This window comes from Corvus hawaiiensis, chromosome 13 (genome assembly GCF_020740725.1).
Source record: "Corvus hawaiiensis isolate bCorHaw1 chromosome 13, bCorHaw1.pri.cur, whole genome shotgun sequence".
NCBI lineage: Eukaryota > Metazoa > Chordata > Aves > Passeriformes > Corvidae > Corvus > Corvus hawaiiensis.
Genome location: NC_063225.1, coordinates 3,119,709 through 3,135,945, shown reverse-complemented (window position 1 = coordinate 3,135,945; position 16,237 = coordinate 3,119,709). Strand labels below are relative to the sequence as shown.

Below are 16,237 nucleotides of genomic sequence, written 5' to 3'. Positions count from 1 at the left end.
TGCCAAAACAGCAGCTCAGACAGTGCACTCACTCCCAGCTTGTAGGAATTCAGATGTCAAAGCCCACGGGGCACATGGGTGACACTGTCATGGGCAACCTTTTTTTAGGCTTTGTGTAAGCTTTTGGGCACATCCCAGTCTGAGGCATCCTAGTCATTCATGTTTCTGGGTCCTCAGCTGCTCTTTATTTGCTACAAATGTTTTGGAATTTTTTTTTCGGTTTTGGGTTGTTTTTTATTTTAACTTGGCAAAAAAAGTTAGTGGATAAATGACAGACACTACCTTGTCCCTTTAGTAAATCGTTGGCAGACATAGGTCTGCATTTTGAGATCACAGGAACATCGTTCAGTGGTGGACTAGTTGGGTTTATGGCTGGACTTGATGATCTTAAAGGTCTTTTCCAATCTAAATGACTCTATGATTCTATGTGTGGACACAGGTAGGAAGCCAACCAGACAGTATATCACTACCTTTTATAATAAATGCTAATGTTTTGCTCCCATGAGTGTCCACATCTTTTTAAGTCACAAGTGTGCTGTAATAAGCAGATATAAAGTCAAACACTTGTGGTTATATAAAGCTATGCAGAAGAAGAAAAGAGAAGCTACATGGAATCCATGACATCTGGAAAACACTTTCTGCATGGAGTCTGAAGACAGCATACACTGCCAGCCTAGCACAGAGGACATCGATTTCCCAAGTAGAAGCCTAAGAAAATAAAAATCAGTAAATGCAAAGTTGATCCCAAAATACAACTGGGGAGGGAACTGAGATCTGTTTAGAAATTCAAGCCCAAACTGGGAAATTACTATGGACACAGATAAAAATTCAAAACAGAAATGTATAACGTATTCAAATATGCTTTGAGCAGAGGGGTTGAACGAGATGATCTCCAGTGTTCCACTCCAACCTCAACTATTCTATGGTTCTGTGAAATGTTTTGCTTTGGTATTTTCTAAATGAAATGGTTTGGGTTTGATTTTTCTTCTCCAAAATGAAACAGGACAAACATAAACAGCATATAAAGCAACTGCAGGCATTCTGTTTGGGACTGAATAAAAACAATTTGCAACATTTAAGAATTTTCATCCTAAGCCTCCTCAATTTTCTCCAAAGGGACCTCTGCTTTTAGTTTCATTAGATCTATGTTTATATTTCATAGCTGAGGGGGAAGGGTCAGAGAGCAAACAAAAAAACTCACCATTGATCCAGCTCTGCTCCCAGCCCCTATTTTCTTACTCACAGATAAACCCTTTCAGATGTACCCCAGTTCCTTCAGGGCTGAAGGTGCAGAGCAGGCATCTCTGCAGCCAACAATAACAAACACTAACACCAACTTTGCATGTTTCCATGGCCATGGTGCCCCAGAGATCTCCTCTTTCATCCACACACTCCTCCCCTCCAAAGCCACCTCATCACCATCTCTCTGAGGCTGGGGAAGGAGGGACAGGTCAGCTACACCTGCTTACCAATAAATATTGTTACCAGGGGGAAGAAGAAGAGGGGAAGAAAATAAAAGGTATTTCTGCTTTTTCATTCTTTCCCCACCTTTCTCATTTGCTTGGGTCTCATTACCCATCCCATGTGGTTACTGGTGGAAGAGAAACTCTGTCATTAAAGTGGAGAGAAGTAGCACAGGGAGCACTGTTGCACAACCAGCAGCCACCAGGATCACGTTGGTGTCCCCAGGGCAGCACGGGCAAAACTGAGCAATATTTTCCGATAAACACTAAAACCACTTGCAGTTAAGCCTTGTGCTTCGTCTGGCATGGGAGTACATGACACTGGTAAATCAACCACACCAGAGAGTGACTCCAGTCCATTTGGGGTCAATGACAGCTTCAGCCAACCACATGCTCATGGCCATCACTGCAAAAGGTGCTGCAGAGGCTGGATGGGACTGACAGGAGATTGGAGGGGCACTCCCAGGAACATCCCAGGGGCAGAGGAAAAAAAAAAAACCCAGGCCTCTACTGCAAGCATGAAGGAGCCTCACTGCTCCTAGGAGGAAGGTTGGGATTGGTACAAATGGGGGAACAGTCGAGGAGTGAGGAACATGCCAGCCTCAGGGAGGGGAGGCAGTGGAGCTCAGCTCATCGTATTAGCACTTGTTTGCTCACGCAGCAACACTTCAGCACAAAGGAAAGCAAATGTCCATTATAATCTCTCATTTCTGAACTAGTCTCCTGCATATTAATTCCTATTGACTGACAAGTGGAACAGCACACATTGATCACCTTGTTAATCAGGTATTCTTGCAGCAATGCATGATGCAGTTTAAATAAGCCAGGTTAAGTTCCTTGTGTACACAAGGAAGCTATTATAAGAAAATGTAATGATGAAACCACTTCTTGCAAGAAGCAAGAAGAGCTTGAGCACCTTATATGCTTTGGAAAATTTCACTTCATTTATATAATTTTTCATGACCTTTTGCTTAGCATGACATGGTTTTGTCCCCCAGCTGTGACCAGCTTGGCTTGAAAGTCAATATTTTGCAAGCCCGACTTGTGAAACCTCCTGAGGCTCTAAGCTTTCAGGGAGCTCAGTATCTTTCTTTTGAGGGGGCATCTCTTTTTATAGAGTGCGTTTTGCTAGTTCAAAATAATGACCATTCTCGAGGCTGTTGCTTAGATGCCAGCAGTTCTTGGCAGACAGGACTGCTGAGGTACTGTGGCCCTGTAACGTTCTCAGAGAAAAAGGTCCTTCCACCCCATGGCACTGAAGGAGGAGACGCCAGCACTGCCACAGAGGAAGAGTACTGGTAACAAACGAGGCTGCCCAGCCCCAGCTGGGTACCCCACTGCACAGCTGACCCTGTTGCCCGACCTCCCAACACAACTGCATTTGCAAAAGCATCTGATTTGCAGAAATAATTCTCCATCTCAGCTCCTGCCGATACCGGCAGAGACTACACGCCCTGGGATACTGAGAAATCAGAGCGGTGTCACCAGCCTGTGCTTCCCCTCTCCCACGTTTACGAGGGTGTCTCAGCCTCTTAGGGGCCATAACTGAGTCTTTATGAAGCCCTTGGATGGGCTTTACTGCAAAACAACGCTGAGAATGCACATGCACGATTACGCCGGGACAATAGCCTGAAGTTAACAATCGCTTCCTGTAATTGTCTGAGGCAGCCTGTAGAACTAAGAATCATCTCATGATAAATCCTTGTTGGTCATTTACCATCATTAATCTATACTGCCAGAATGAATTAGGTGCAGAGGAGCATATTAATTACAATGCAGATGACACTCCAGCTTTAATTATCACGACTTCGAAGTGCACAGTGCCAGTTAACCAAGCTCAGTACCACGAAGGCTGCTGAAGGAAAGCACTGTTCAGCTGGTGGCACTGACATCCAGCCTGCAGGGTCTGCAGTTACAGTGATGCCATTCTAGCATTAGTTTTCCAAATTGCTCTCTATTTCTATCCACATTAGTCTATGGGAACACTTTTTCCACTGCCTATGACATGCCTTAAATTAGGGGTGACCAGTTTTGTCAATATGTAGCCACTTAGCTTTATTTATAGAACATTTCAGATTAAACAGGAAAAGCTCCCACTGTCTTTTTATGCCTTTTGCATAAAATTTTGCATTTAACAGCAACTTATTCATTTTACTTACCAGCTAGGGATATGTTTCTACAGGCTGTTGTTCCCATTTCAATATTATTTTATACCATTTTCTGGAGGGCTAGGATTATGGAATAAACCTAAACATCTGGACAGTTTGTAAAGCACTGGCAGAGCAGCTAGCAGTGTTGTAAAGGCCCCCAAATCCCTTTTGTTATTGTGGGACCAGGGATAGAAACTCTCAAAGCCCATCAGATTCCTGCTGACGCTCTCCATGTGAATTCCAGCAGGCAGGCTGACCACTCGCTCTGGCTGTACCAGCATCAGGCTCCTGGGGAGAACAGATAAAGGTGCTCTCCACATCTCCTGCAGACAGGGCATGAGGAGGTGCCCTCACACAGCACAGATACAGCGTGGCAGGAGGAAGCACCCTGATGCTAAAGCTGGACAGGTGTTGGAGGGGGCTGCTCAGCGAGGCTGGGGATTTCCAGCAGCACAGAATTCAACAAGCCGGGTATCCACTGCAGAGCCCGGGGCTCAGAGCCCCTGGGAGGGCTTCGCTCCACTCTACTTCCTGCTGCTTCACACACCGTGTGAAAAACACTCAATTCTTCCTGAAACTGGTGTACAAAATGCAAAAGCCTGAGGAGATCCAAGTAGCCTGTGAAATGTCCTCAAGCAGGGCAAACCAAGGAAACAAGGAGTTACAGAAACAAACCAATAAAGCAAAATTACTGCGGGGAATTTAATCACTCAAGAGACAGGAAATTCAAGGCTATGGTTCCCATGACAACTACTATTTGTCCACAGTGTATGGAACATTAACCTTAACTCCATATGCGGAAACAGAAAAAATCATGGGACATATCAGGTATGAATGCATATTTCATGCAGAGGGTACTCTGTGAGGGTGACTGTGGAAGCAATAATTAAATTTCCTGACTGCAAAGCAAGTAGGTTCATGCACAAGCAGCTCTTCTGAGACACGAGTGAATGTCACCAGACAGAGCTCCCAGCTCACCCCATGGCTTAGGCAGGGAAGATTCAAGGTCTCAGTTTGGTCACAGTATCATCTCCTGCCTTGTAAGCTTCTGGCTGCTGTTCAGACTTTGTTTTGAGAATTGCCGTGTGTTGATTTAGGAAATGTTGTGATGTTTCTTTCAGTTGTTGGGTCAACAAGAATTCTGCGTTTCTTGTATGTTTTCCTTTTGAGCAACTAAATCAACATTCATCCTTCAACAAGGCAGAAGTCCAGTTCCTGCTGGGTGATCAGTTTACTCGAATGCGAGAACCAGATTATTGCTGAGTTAGACAGCAAACAAGTTATCAAAACCTGACAGAGTTTTGTGCTTGTCTTGAGCTGAGTTTTAACCCCTGGATGGATACTGTGGAGTCAGATTACATACAGCAAGAGCCAAAACCAAAGCAGCCAGTTAGACAACAACCCTCGGGATGGAACTGTTGTCCTTAAAGTTTCAATTTTTACATGGTCTTAGACAATTGCTGACTGGTATATCTATTGTTGCTAAAATTTGGAAGACAAGGTTTATGAATATAGAAACAAGCAGCAAAAGTATAGCAGCTGAGAAAACTAATTGGAATTGGGGGGGAGGAGGGCTATTGAAACAATTTTTTTTGAACAATAAAAATTACTTTTATCTTTTGTCACCACCATAGGACACAGAAGTAGGCAGTCTGCTTGGTTATGACCTATCACTAGTTGACTCTGGAGGTGCCATGTGCTGTCTCCTCCTCAGGCAGCCAAACCCAGGGCCCAGCATCTCCCACACTGAACTTTTCAGCAGGAGCAGGTCCAGATGTTAATCCAGCCCATCACTCTTAATGAAGTGGTCTAACACATCCACGGCACCAACCAGTGTAGCTCAGGTCTGACCTCTGTCACCACTTCATGGGCAGCTGGAGGATGCCAAAATCCAGCCATGCTCACGGAGGGGCTGCTGGAGTCAGTGCACCCTCCAGGGCAGGCTCAGGCGCTGTGGGGTGGTGGGTGCCTTCCCAGGCTCCCCATCCCTGCTCGGTGCCTCCACACACAGTGGGTTTGGGATGCTCCGTGCTCTCTACTCGGATGGGGCTCCCTGCAGGGGCAAGGAGGGAGCAGTTTGAAACGCAGCAAAACTCTCCTCCCCAGCAGCAGCAGCATCCTCAGGCAGCACCCTGCCAGAGGGCTTCCATCCAGTAGTTTTGGACATATTTTACCGAGTCAAGGCCACATTTATCTAGCAGCAATTCAAAGTGAGGAGATCTCCCACTGCGGAGAAGATTGGTGTTTCTTTCACCTGCACTTCAAAATAAGAGTGCTCACATGAGCTCCCTGTGCCAGGAAACCATCCCAGGGCTGTCCCAGCCCACAGGCAAAGCCCAGCTGAAGGCACGGCTGGGACAAACAGCCCGAGCACACCCTGCACAGCCTGGTTCACACTTGCAGCCTGGACACGTGGTGAGCACAAAGCAGCAGTGCCTCTCCATGGCTGACCTACTTAGAGGTCAGGCTTGCCCAGGGGCTCTGAAGCGTGTCCCGTGGGCCGCTCACCACTCAGATATGCACTAGTTCACATTCTGCCCACTCCTTGCTGGAGTCCCTGAAAACCTCAGAGTCAGCTCTGAAACAGGAGCTATGGCCCCTCACCAGCAACAGCTCACTGGCTTGAAACTCCCCATAGGGCCATAAAAGCCAGAAAGAAACCATTTTACAGGAAGGGGAAAAGTATGAGGCATCCTTCTTGTAAATACCCACTGAAGGCAACACAAGAGAGATGCCAGGGTCAGCCCAGCTGATCAAGAGCCATGTGGTAACACCAGCATCCTTCATGCAACATCCTGCTCCAGGGAAGGGAAGGACTCCCAACAGCAGTTTTGCCCTTTGCTCTTGGAGGCAAAGGCATGCTCCTGCAGCAGGGTTTTCATCACTATTGCAAACCCCAGACCAGTTTCATGAGGGCTGGGCTAAAATTACCAACCTCATTTCCAGAGAGTGGTCAATAACCTTGGACTCTTCTCACTGTGTCTTAAATATGAGCTATTCCTCATCAGGGAAAATCAGGATTTGATGCTGCACAGAAATGAATAGCTGAACAAGCCAGATCTTGAGAAGTGGCTCTGCATATGTTCTCACAGAAGTCATGGTGGGTTCTGGAATTAATCTGGCCAGAATTCACCAATATATCTAAATGCTAGCCTGGTTTGAATACTGCTGAAAAATCCCAGCCTGTGAATGGTTTCCATTTCTGAATCTCTGCCCTGCTGTTTATGGAAAGGCAAAGAAGTGCAGTGATGAGGTAAATGTGTTTATGAATGCCCTACTGTTACCTTTCTACTCTAACAACATACAGGAATTACTTTACCACCCTTATTTATTGCTAATCAAGATCAGCACTGGGGGAGGAGGAGGAATAAATTCTGCCACGAAGTTTGTGCTAAGTCATTTTTTCTTCATCTCATGAAAGCCATAACCCAGGCAGTCTTATTTGAAGCCTGTTAATGGTTAGAAGTATCCCTTTTCTAGGAGTTTGCTTAGAAGGGCTCACATTTTACCCAGCACCTCTTCCACAGAGCAGCAAGAGCAGCCTGAGCTGCAGCAGAGCAGCAAAATCCAAGTGTTCAGCAAGCTCCCCTGAACTCCTGTTTGAAGAGTTTCCTCAAAAGCAGCACCAGCTACTTTGCCAGCTAATCTTTCCAGCCTGCAGCTACAGAGCAAAGCGGAGCTGTGGACCTGTGTCAAAGGTACATTTGTTAACACATTTCCCCTGGAGTGCTAATTAACATTTACATCAAGTACTATGAGAGTGAAAAAGCTTCAACACAAACGCACACTGCAGGGAAATGTGAGGAGTAAATTCTCTCCCCCCTGCCCCCAGACACAGTGTACTGTTTGCCCTTCAGGAGCTGGTGAAAATCCAGTTTGTTTTGTAATCTTCTGTTCTCTAAAATCAGATATTTCTTCAAGTTAATAACTAACCAGCTCCTTTTTCATTTAAAAACCTCTAAGTGCATTTAGAATTGTGTGACAGCAAGGCCCTGCTGGCACTGGTGTGAGCCAGCCCACGTGCAGGTCTCTGCTCAGCCACAGCACAGGCGCTGCCCAGGCTAACCACAGAAAATGACAGTATTTTATGATTTTATAATAAACATAAACAAAAGAACATCAACACACTTCTGCCTAAGATTCAGCCCTCTTAAACTAAACACTAAGATAGGAAACACAAACAGAAATATTTGTAGCTGGATCTTCAATTACCACATTTTGGGATGCTGACAAAGAGCTCTAATGAGTAACACTTGTACCCACAATGAGAGCCAGACAAAGTTATTTGCAAACACAAATTTGCACTTGAAAGATGCGAAGGCAGTTGCTGAACAGCTGAATAATGAGCTATTCTCAATATTATTTCTCAATATTTATTGAGAAAAAATATGCTATCACACTGAAGTAAGATTTTTAAGACTGCAACCAATATAATTAAAATATGGTTGAAAAAATCCTCCAGATTTTTCCCAGGGCAGAGGGGAGTTTTTCCCATTTTTTAAAGGAAAAACTAGAACATATCAGGTTCACAGAAAGAAAATCATATTCTATGAGCCACAAAACAATAACATGTAAATCTTCACCTACTCTGTGAACTTTTAGGCCATGACAGAGTGCATGTTGTTATTCAATATATTCTCTCCAGCCACAGCCATGCATCCTGCCCAGGCTCCTGTGAATTAAAATCTGTGTCTAAAAAAGCACCAATAGGCACACTACTTCCAGAAATCAGCTTCTAACCTTCTGCCTCTACAGAAATCAGGATATGAGATGAACAATATATTCTATGAAAACAGACTTTTTGATTGCAAACTGCTCTAGAGCTCTGTGAACATATTTTGTTATTGTTGCCTAGTTGCCAAATATTTGATGTGAATAATTTGCAGCCTTGATGTTTACAAACAACTCTCATTATTTTGTCCCTTTTTTCTTCCTTTTTTTTTTTTTTTTTGTGTTTTGTTTTTTTGTTTTTGGAGTGTTGCTTCTGCCTTTTTTTACTGGATATCCAACTTTGTAAACAAAAAATGAGCACAGCAAATAGCAAATGCAGCAGCAATTTTTTTAGTTTTTGTTAGACACGCTGAAGTGAAGGACCCTAAGCACTGATGAGAACAACGGTCTGGGCTGTGCCAGGGGAGAGGCACCAAGCAATCAATGCTGAGATGTTCCAACAGGACAAGGTGATTGTGCTTCTTCTGCTTGACCAGCTCTTCAGACTTGTTTTCATTAGATACGCACGTCTGTATTCACTAAGAATATTTTTTAACAAGTAGCAAGCACTCCTTTATTTTCAGAATTTCCAGTTTCCTAAGTTCTCTGTCTTAGTTTCCAGTAACTCCTATGAAGGGAAGGCAATACTGAGCTAGAATCCAAACTGGCACATTTCTGATGTGACCTCCCAGAGGCTCCTTCTCCAAAGCATAAATGTCTGGACTGAAATCCTGGCCTCAGCACAGGCAACAGAAAAACTTCCACCACTCCCCTCTGAAACTTGTGGAGATAACAAACCCCAGTATTTTTGGGGAAACCAAAATGAAAGTGGCATGTCCAACTTCCAAAATGCTAATCATTTAATTTCAAGTAACAGGATGAGATTAGTATAAACATGCTAACCTGTCCAAATTGGAAATCTTTCAAACGTCAAGCACAGGAAACAACAAGGGTTTTTTTCAGGCAGGATGTCAGAGTTACCCCCGTGGTTATATGTGAGCTGAGGACAATGTTGTTACATGAGATCAGATTACAAACACAAGCAAACAGAACACAATCTCTGAACGTCACTGTTCGGGATTTGACAAGCAGCACAGCTGACCCATTCGGGAGGTTAAATGCTCTGAGTGAGCTCTGGGGCAATAGGAGGAGTTGCTGCTGGACACTGAGTTCCATGCAGTTAAATTGTCAATTTGTTTGCCCAAGTTAATGCTTATCTTCTCCTCTGCTTGCTACAGTTTTACTCAACACATTTGACCTGCAAATCTTAAAGCAGTGGCTTTGCTAAAATTGTATGAAGTTTCTGGATTCTCCAAACACCTAAGAAAACTATTTTGGTAGTTTCCACAACACAGAAACCTATAGTTACTCAGATATTTGAAACTTTCCAGTGAGGTGGATGACAGTCACTTAACCACACACATTACCATTTCATTTCTGTTCCTAATGTTTAGCATAACCTTGCTCTAAGGAATGTCTGAAGTTGTTTACAAAGCTGATGCAGAGGTTGTATTCAGTCTGGTCCAAGGGCAATGGTTTACTGAAGTCACTTGTAAACAGCAGAAAGAGAGAATATGTTCTGTAACTGAGGGAGAAGGGGGAATCAAAGTTCTCACCTTGCACCAAGGACCATTAGAGACAGAGCTGGTTTCCGAAACATCTGCTCCTTCATTTTCTTCCATGTCTGATTAGTTGCAAAACTTTGTTTTCCAATGAAAAACATTAAATCACCCTCCAAGCAAAAGCAAAGCAAACTATGCAGGCTCCAGTATCCCAGTTTGTGGAAGCCCTGCAATAAGTCACACGTCGGTTTTATGGTCACTGGTCTAATCCAAGGTTGCAGATCCTGGTTCTGTGCTGCATTTCACAGAGCCTGGCCTTTCTTTTAAGCTTTAATAGTTCCCCTTGTCAGGCATTTATCTCCTTCAGCCTTTCCTTGTGGATCCAGGTTTTCACATAGCAAATGGCAAATGCTTACAGCTTCCCAGGTGCTGTAGGAGAACTGACACTGAACCTCTGATCATCTCAGGAGAAGCCTGACAACGGAGTGCAATACGTGGCCACACCTCTCTGCTGCCAGAGCTGGCCTAGACCATAAAATCAGAAACAAGGTCACCCAGCAACCAACCATTCAACGTCACTACAGTAATAAAGGCAACTTACATTCAACTTATTGCTTGGGTAGATAAATATTTTTATAAGAAGAAAAAAGCCCAGAGAGGATGGCAGGGTGCTGACTGTTCTGAGCTGAGATACATTAATTCTGATCGATGCAAAGCTCTCAGCAGACATGCATGGGCCACATGCAAACCCACCAGGCTCTGTTAGTGAATGCCATTGGGGTCAAACCCCTAAGCACTTTTCCCTAAGGATGCACAGACCCTGTACCCCAGCAGGCTGGATGGGTAATGTCCACAGGGTGTCTTGCAGCAGAGATCACAAGTGCCCATCCAGGTACCCACAAGACTTCCATCTGCCACATGCTCAGCTTAAAAAAGTTCCACTCATTCTCAGAAGTCTACATAAAATAGGGATAAATTTACAAAATAGCCTCCATTCCCTGCTAGAGCCAGTAAAAATCAGGTTATACCATAAGACTGCCTACAGGGGCTTTCTGAAGCAAATGGATTATTTTTCTCTGGAGCAACCACATACCTAAAGGAGCACACTCAATTTAGGAAGTGACACTTCTCTCCAAACACACTGTACACGATAGAGAAGGGCTACAATAAATACAAATAAAAGCAGGTAACAAAGGATCAACCCTCTTTGTTCTGTTTGCACTGCCTATCAGGCAGTGCCACTGCAGATAGCTGCTGCCCTAAAATTTCGAAACCGACTGTGATCTCTGACATCTATTTAAAGACAAACATGGCTTCATTTTCAGCACAGCCCCTTGTCTCAGGAAAGGCCTCTCTTTAAAGAAAAGAGAGGAATCCAGGGTCACTGGCTGCTCTCAGAAATTAAGGCCACTTTTCCCCTCTCTGAAATGCAACTTTTCTTTCTATGCAGCAGGAAACAACTTTTTTTTTTTTTTGGGGCGGGGGGGTAGTGGCAACTGTGCAGAAAGACTAACGTTAATTCTGTTCAAATATAACATATTTTAATCCAATGTTGATATTGGCAGCATCATTAAAAATTAGCCATACAGGAATCTGATTTTTAGACCTCTTTCTGCCACTGAAGCACAAAGTGCATAAGTGATTTGGTTGAGATCACATGCTCAATTATACTCATCATTAGTCTCATAGGATTTCATGAGATATTTCTCAACAGTTTAATTAAAATTGGTCTTTAAGTAGTTTGAGATTACATTTTATCAAAATTGAAAGTGTCTGTCTTGTTGTGACATAATAGTTACAACCCTCAAACACTGAGTAGGGTACAACAGACTGAGCCCAGTGTACACATTGCTCGATTATGTATTTGTTTCAAAGACGTGAAGACAAATGTGGCAAAAAAGGCAAGAATTGTGAGGGCATAGGTGTGTCTTCATGGAGAGAGCAAGGCAAACAGCGAGTGCAGATTTGGAAACCAGCAACTTAGCTTGTCTCTGCCACTGATTCTGTGATTTCGAGGGGTAAAACAAAAGCCCTGTGCCTCAGTTTCCCCTCCTACACTGTGAGACTCAGCATTAGTAGCTTAACCAGCAAACAGTGCACTGTAGATGTTCAGTGTCCTCATCAAACTTGCATCTCTCTCTACTGACAGGCAGGCTCCTTCTCTCCTTTGCCCACACAAGCTCAGGAAAAAGCAAAGCTGGCTTATCCCCACATGAACAAGTGTAACCCCAGCCCAGCCTTCTCCCAGTGCCCAGCAGAAGCCTGCAGTCCCTGGGCTCCTGGGCACAGGCTCATTTCACTGCGGCAACATAGCTGAGCCAGTTTTGTCTCTTTTGAAATAATTCACATGAACTCACTCTCCAAACCAGCAGATAACCAGATGAGGTACTCCCTTCCCAGCTGGAAGACTCTGCTACGAATATTTACCAAGTTTAAATGTCCCTTTCTGTCATTTTGTATGCTCAGGTCATTTTCTGAGAGCCAAAGAGCTTTCACAGCACAGAACCCCAGGGTGTCTCAGTCCTGGCTCCCGGGGCACCTCTGCCAGCCCTTCCTGCCCAGCTGGGAGTCAGCTCAGCCTCAGGCAGGGTTCGAGACAGGAACGGGGAGGGGACTGTACCAATCTTTGCCCCAATTATTCACAAGGGCTGTTTATTACAGCAGCTTCAAGAACTCTTTTTTCCACCATGCCTTTAACTCTCTTGGGCAAAAAAAAAATCTCTGATCACTAATTGCCATTTGAATTTTAAGAGAGCAGGCAAGGGGCCTGCCTGAAATATCAAATTGCTTTGCATTTTGTTTTTTCTCTGGTTCCTCTTTAAGGTCACCCCTTTAGTGACATATTAGGTGTGTTCCAGAGTAGGCAAACCCAGCCTTCTGAAGTTTCCTTGCATTAAATTCCAAGCAAAAGTTCTGTATCTCATTATCCACGTAGGTGTCCGTGTTATGTCTTCTGCTTTGATGACATTCTGTGGCAGTAACTTTCACAGGTTTTTTTGGTTTTGAATTGGCCATTTCCTAATTTAAAACAGAGCAATCAAAGGAAGCACTTTCCACACACACAGCATAACATAAGATAAACTTTCCTATGGTTGCTGTGGAGAAGCAAACTCACAAGGTTTTCAGCTTCAACCTTTAGTGTAAACCAGACATCTGTTTCGAGTTGTGTCAGATCACAGGAAGGATAGCCCACAGCTTGGTTTACTCTAAACTAATTTAGGAAATCAGAACTCTCCCCATGGATGAGTCACAAGCTTCTTGGGCAACGACAGGCCAGACACATTTGTCTCTGCAGCTTGGTGGTTTTCCCTGTAAAACGGTGGCAGCTCTTTCCCCCATCTGGAGGGGACTTGCAGCTGAGGATGTAGCCCCAATACCAAGCCTGTTTGTGCATCCTCAGTCCTGATGTCAAAGTCCACCAGGAAAGGAAAGGATGAAAAAGAAAAGGGAAAGTGCAGAATGGGTCTAAAGATGGCTTTGAAGTACAGCCCAGGAGCGGAGATCAGGAAGTGAGGGCTGTAATTGCAGCTGGGTATCAGTTTCCTTTTTTATTTCAGGATCGCCCACAGCATGCTGGAGTTTCTCCCTCAGAAAGCAGGCAGGAACAACACTCACCTCTACAGGAGAGCAGAAGCTGCTGTTAAATGGAAGAGCCACAGAGACAAAATAGCTCTTCGCATTTCAAATGCAGAGGCAAACAGAAAGTACCTTGAACATGTCTGAAATTACTTTTACTACTTCTGGACCAGCCAGGAAAGCTAAAAACTGTTTCTTGTTTTTTTTCCTAAGGAAGTTGCTCTGTATTACTTGTGGGCTCTGCCTGAGTTCCTTGAAACGGGGCCGGATTCAAGTAAACTCAATAGAGAGGAGACTTCAGGTTCACAAAAGTAGGTGGTCCAGCAGACCAAAGAGGTCCTGCAAATATCCCCAGAGCAGAAGGCTCCCAGCTGAGCTCACACCATCAAGAAGACCCACACAGGAAGGCAGACCAGAGGGAAGGCACCAGTGCCACAGACACGGTGCATTTGACATCAGTCTGGGGGCAGGTTTATTCCAAGCTGCCCCGAGCCTGGCAGTGCTGGCCATTAGTGACATCCCAGCACTGTTCAGACCTCAGCAAACTGCATGTTCAGCTACACACATGGTGGGTGCAAGCATAAAACCAGGACCTCAGATCTGACAGGCTTTGACCCAAGCCCTGGTAAGGCTGCCCTTTGTGGGAGATGCCCTGGCCTGGCATTTCCAAGCTGCTGCCTCAAACAGACGTGTCAGAACAGGTTAATAGAGCCTGCTGTAACTTTAACACTGTTAGCCAGCACTAAACAAAGGTTTAATTTTTTTTTCCTTCTCAAGATAAGCTGCAAGGCAGGGATCAGGGCTGCTGTGAGACAGCATGGACTCTTGGTATAGTGAAATAAACCTGTTTGTTCCCGTTACAAAAGGTTGTGAGCTGAACTCAGGGGCCCAGGTTATCAGGGAAATGACAGCATCTTGAAGATCATTGCAAAGGATTTAGGTTTTGGTATTTGCTAGGCATACCTTGAGTGTTTGACCATTATAAATCTTTTCTTGTTTAGGAAAGAAATCTCATTTTTCATGATACTGTGCTTATCTTTTAGCAGAAGCAGGGGCAGGATCTGAATATGTTGGTGTTTGCAGACAGCAGTGGTGCAGTACAGCCTGTCTCTCAGCTTCACAGTGAAGAAAATGAGCTACAATTGTGAAATCATTGCCTAACAATTGATAAGGACAACTGCTGCAATCCTCTCCCTGCCTTCTCTTGGCCAGCATCCCAATTACCACACATTACTGCGTATAGAGAAAAGAGAATGGCAATGTGGTTAAAGTACAAGCCACACACACAGAAGACAGAATTTATCTCCATGTCTAGTCTGGTTTCCTCTTTCACCTTTGGCCAAGTAATTCAGTCTTTGCAATTCTTTTTTATTCTCCTTTCATGACAATATTTACCATCTTTCTGACAGCCCTTGAGTTCTCCCAAGGAATGGGGCTTTGTAAATAGGGTTGGAGGAGAAACCTATCCCTTCAAAGAAAGCCATCTCAGGTACCTTGTACGAGGTGCTGCAGGGGACTCTTTTAGGAGGGCTTTGCTTTGCAGAGGAATGAGGTTTCTTCATGCCTTGTTTCAAATCAAGGCAGCCATTCTCATTTCACCCTTCTTTTCAGGAACTCCCTAGGGCACCATAACACCTTGCAGCACGAGATGCCAGCTCCTGATGCCAGCAATCCCAAGAAAAGTCCAACCCACCACAAGACCAAAGAAGTTGGGTTCACGTATTCTTGCCCTGAAATGAAGAGGGATGTATGCAATTCCTCAGTCTCCAGAATTTATGACTCTTGAGAACAGCAAGCCCACACCCTCCACTGCCACTACCACACTGAGGGATGCAATGACTGTTTTCTCCCGTGAGAGAAAAGCCTGTGGTAAACCAAATACTTGTATGTATTAAGTACTAGATAAATAGTGACCAAGTGTCAAGCAATGGTACTTTCAATGATATTTTAAAAACCCCAAATGTGTTATCACTTCCTGTTCTCACAGATGCCCCACGCCCAGTGGCAGTTGTATTGCTCACCTGCAGGACAAAACCTCACAAGTTCTGCATGAGCTGAGTAACAAAACCTGGGTCACTGAACTGTAGCTCCCTTGAACACAGTTCAGTATTACAACTACTTAGGGTCAAACTCTACCCAACGTCCTTATGAACATCAAGCAGGTCACCCAGCAGTTATTTCAGTGCCTTGCTGACTCAGAGGTAATACAGACAAAAGAGGAAACAGGGGAGATTGTGTTTGGATTTAGATTTGCTGTTCAAAAGTGCAGCATAAATGAGGTACTACCAAGATGATATTTCAACTTGCAAAAGAAATAACGTGCAGTTCACAAGCAATTCCTGCTTCTGTAGAAACTTAAATTGCATTTGGTCCTAATGACTTGGAATTTCTTAAGGGTAATGTGAATAGATTGCAGTTCATCTTAAATTCTAGTTATTCAAAATACATTTTATATTTCTAAGAGCAAGCTATATATTTTCATTAACTGAAGGAAATACTCTAGAAGTAATTTGAGGGCATAAGAATTACCAACATAGACCACATCATCCACAGAAATCTCACCTGTACTGGGTCTCAATAAAATCCCAATATTTAGTCTTAGTTTCCTGTAAAGAAGGAGGCATAACTGAACCCCAAGAAGGTATCTAAAAGAACAGAGGATGACCCCATAAATGTGTGGCTTTTGGGCCACAGTTTTAAAGTTAATGGCTATGTCAAAACATGTGATGCTCAGCCCATGTGAGGGAGGTTTAAAAATGCAACAATCATCCTCATT

General features: G+C 44.1%; 1 protein-coding gene across 1 annotated transcript in view; it reads right to left on the bottom strand.

The window, feature by feature from the left end:
* Window positions 1-10,336, bottom strand: part of PDE8A (phosphodiesterase 8A) — a 153,668-nt gene extending 143,332 nt beyond the window's left edge. Inside the window, exon 1 of the mRNA XM_048317769.1 lies at window positions 9,940-10,336. Coding sequence (XP_048173726.1) covers window positions 9,940-10,005 — 66 coding nt within the window. The 5' untranslated portion in view covers window positions 10,006-10,336. The remainder of the gene's footprint in view (window positions 1-9,939) is intronic.
* Between the last annotated feature and the right edge of the window lie 5,901 nt (window positions 10,337-16,237).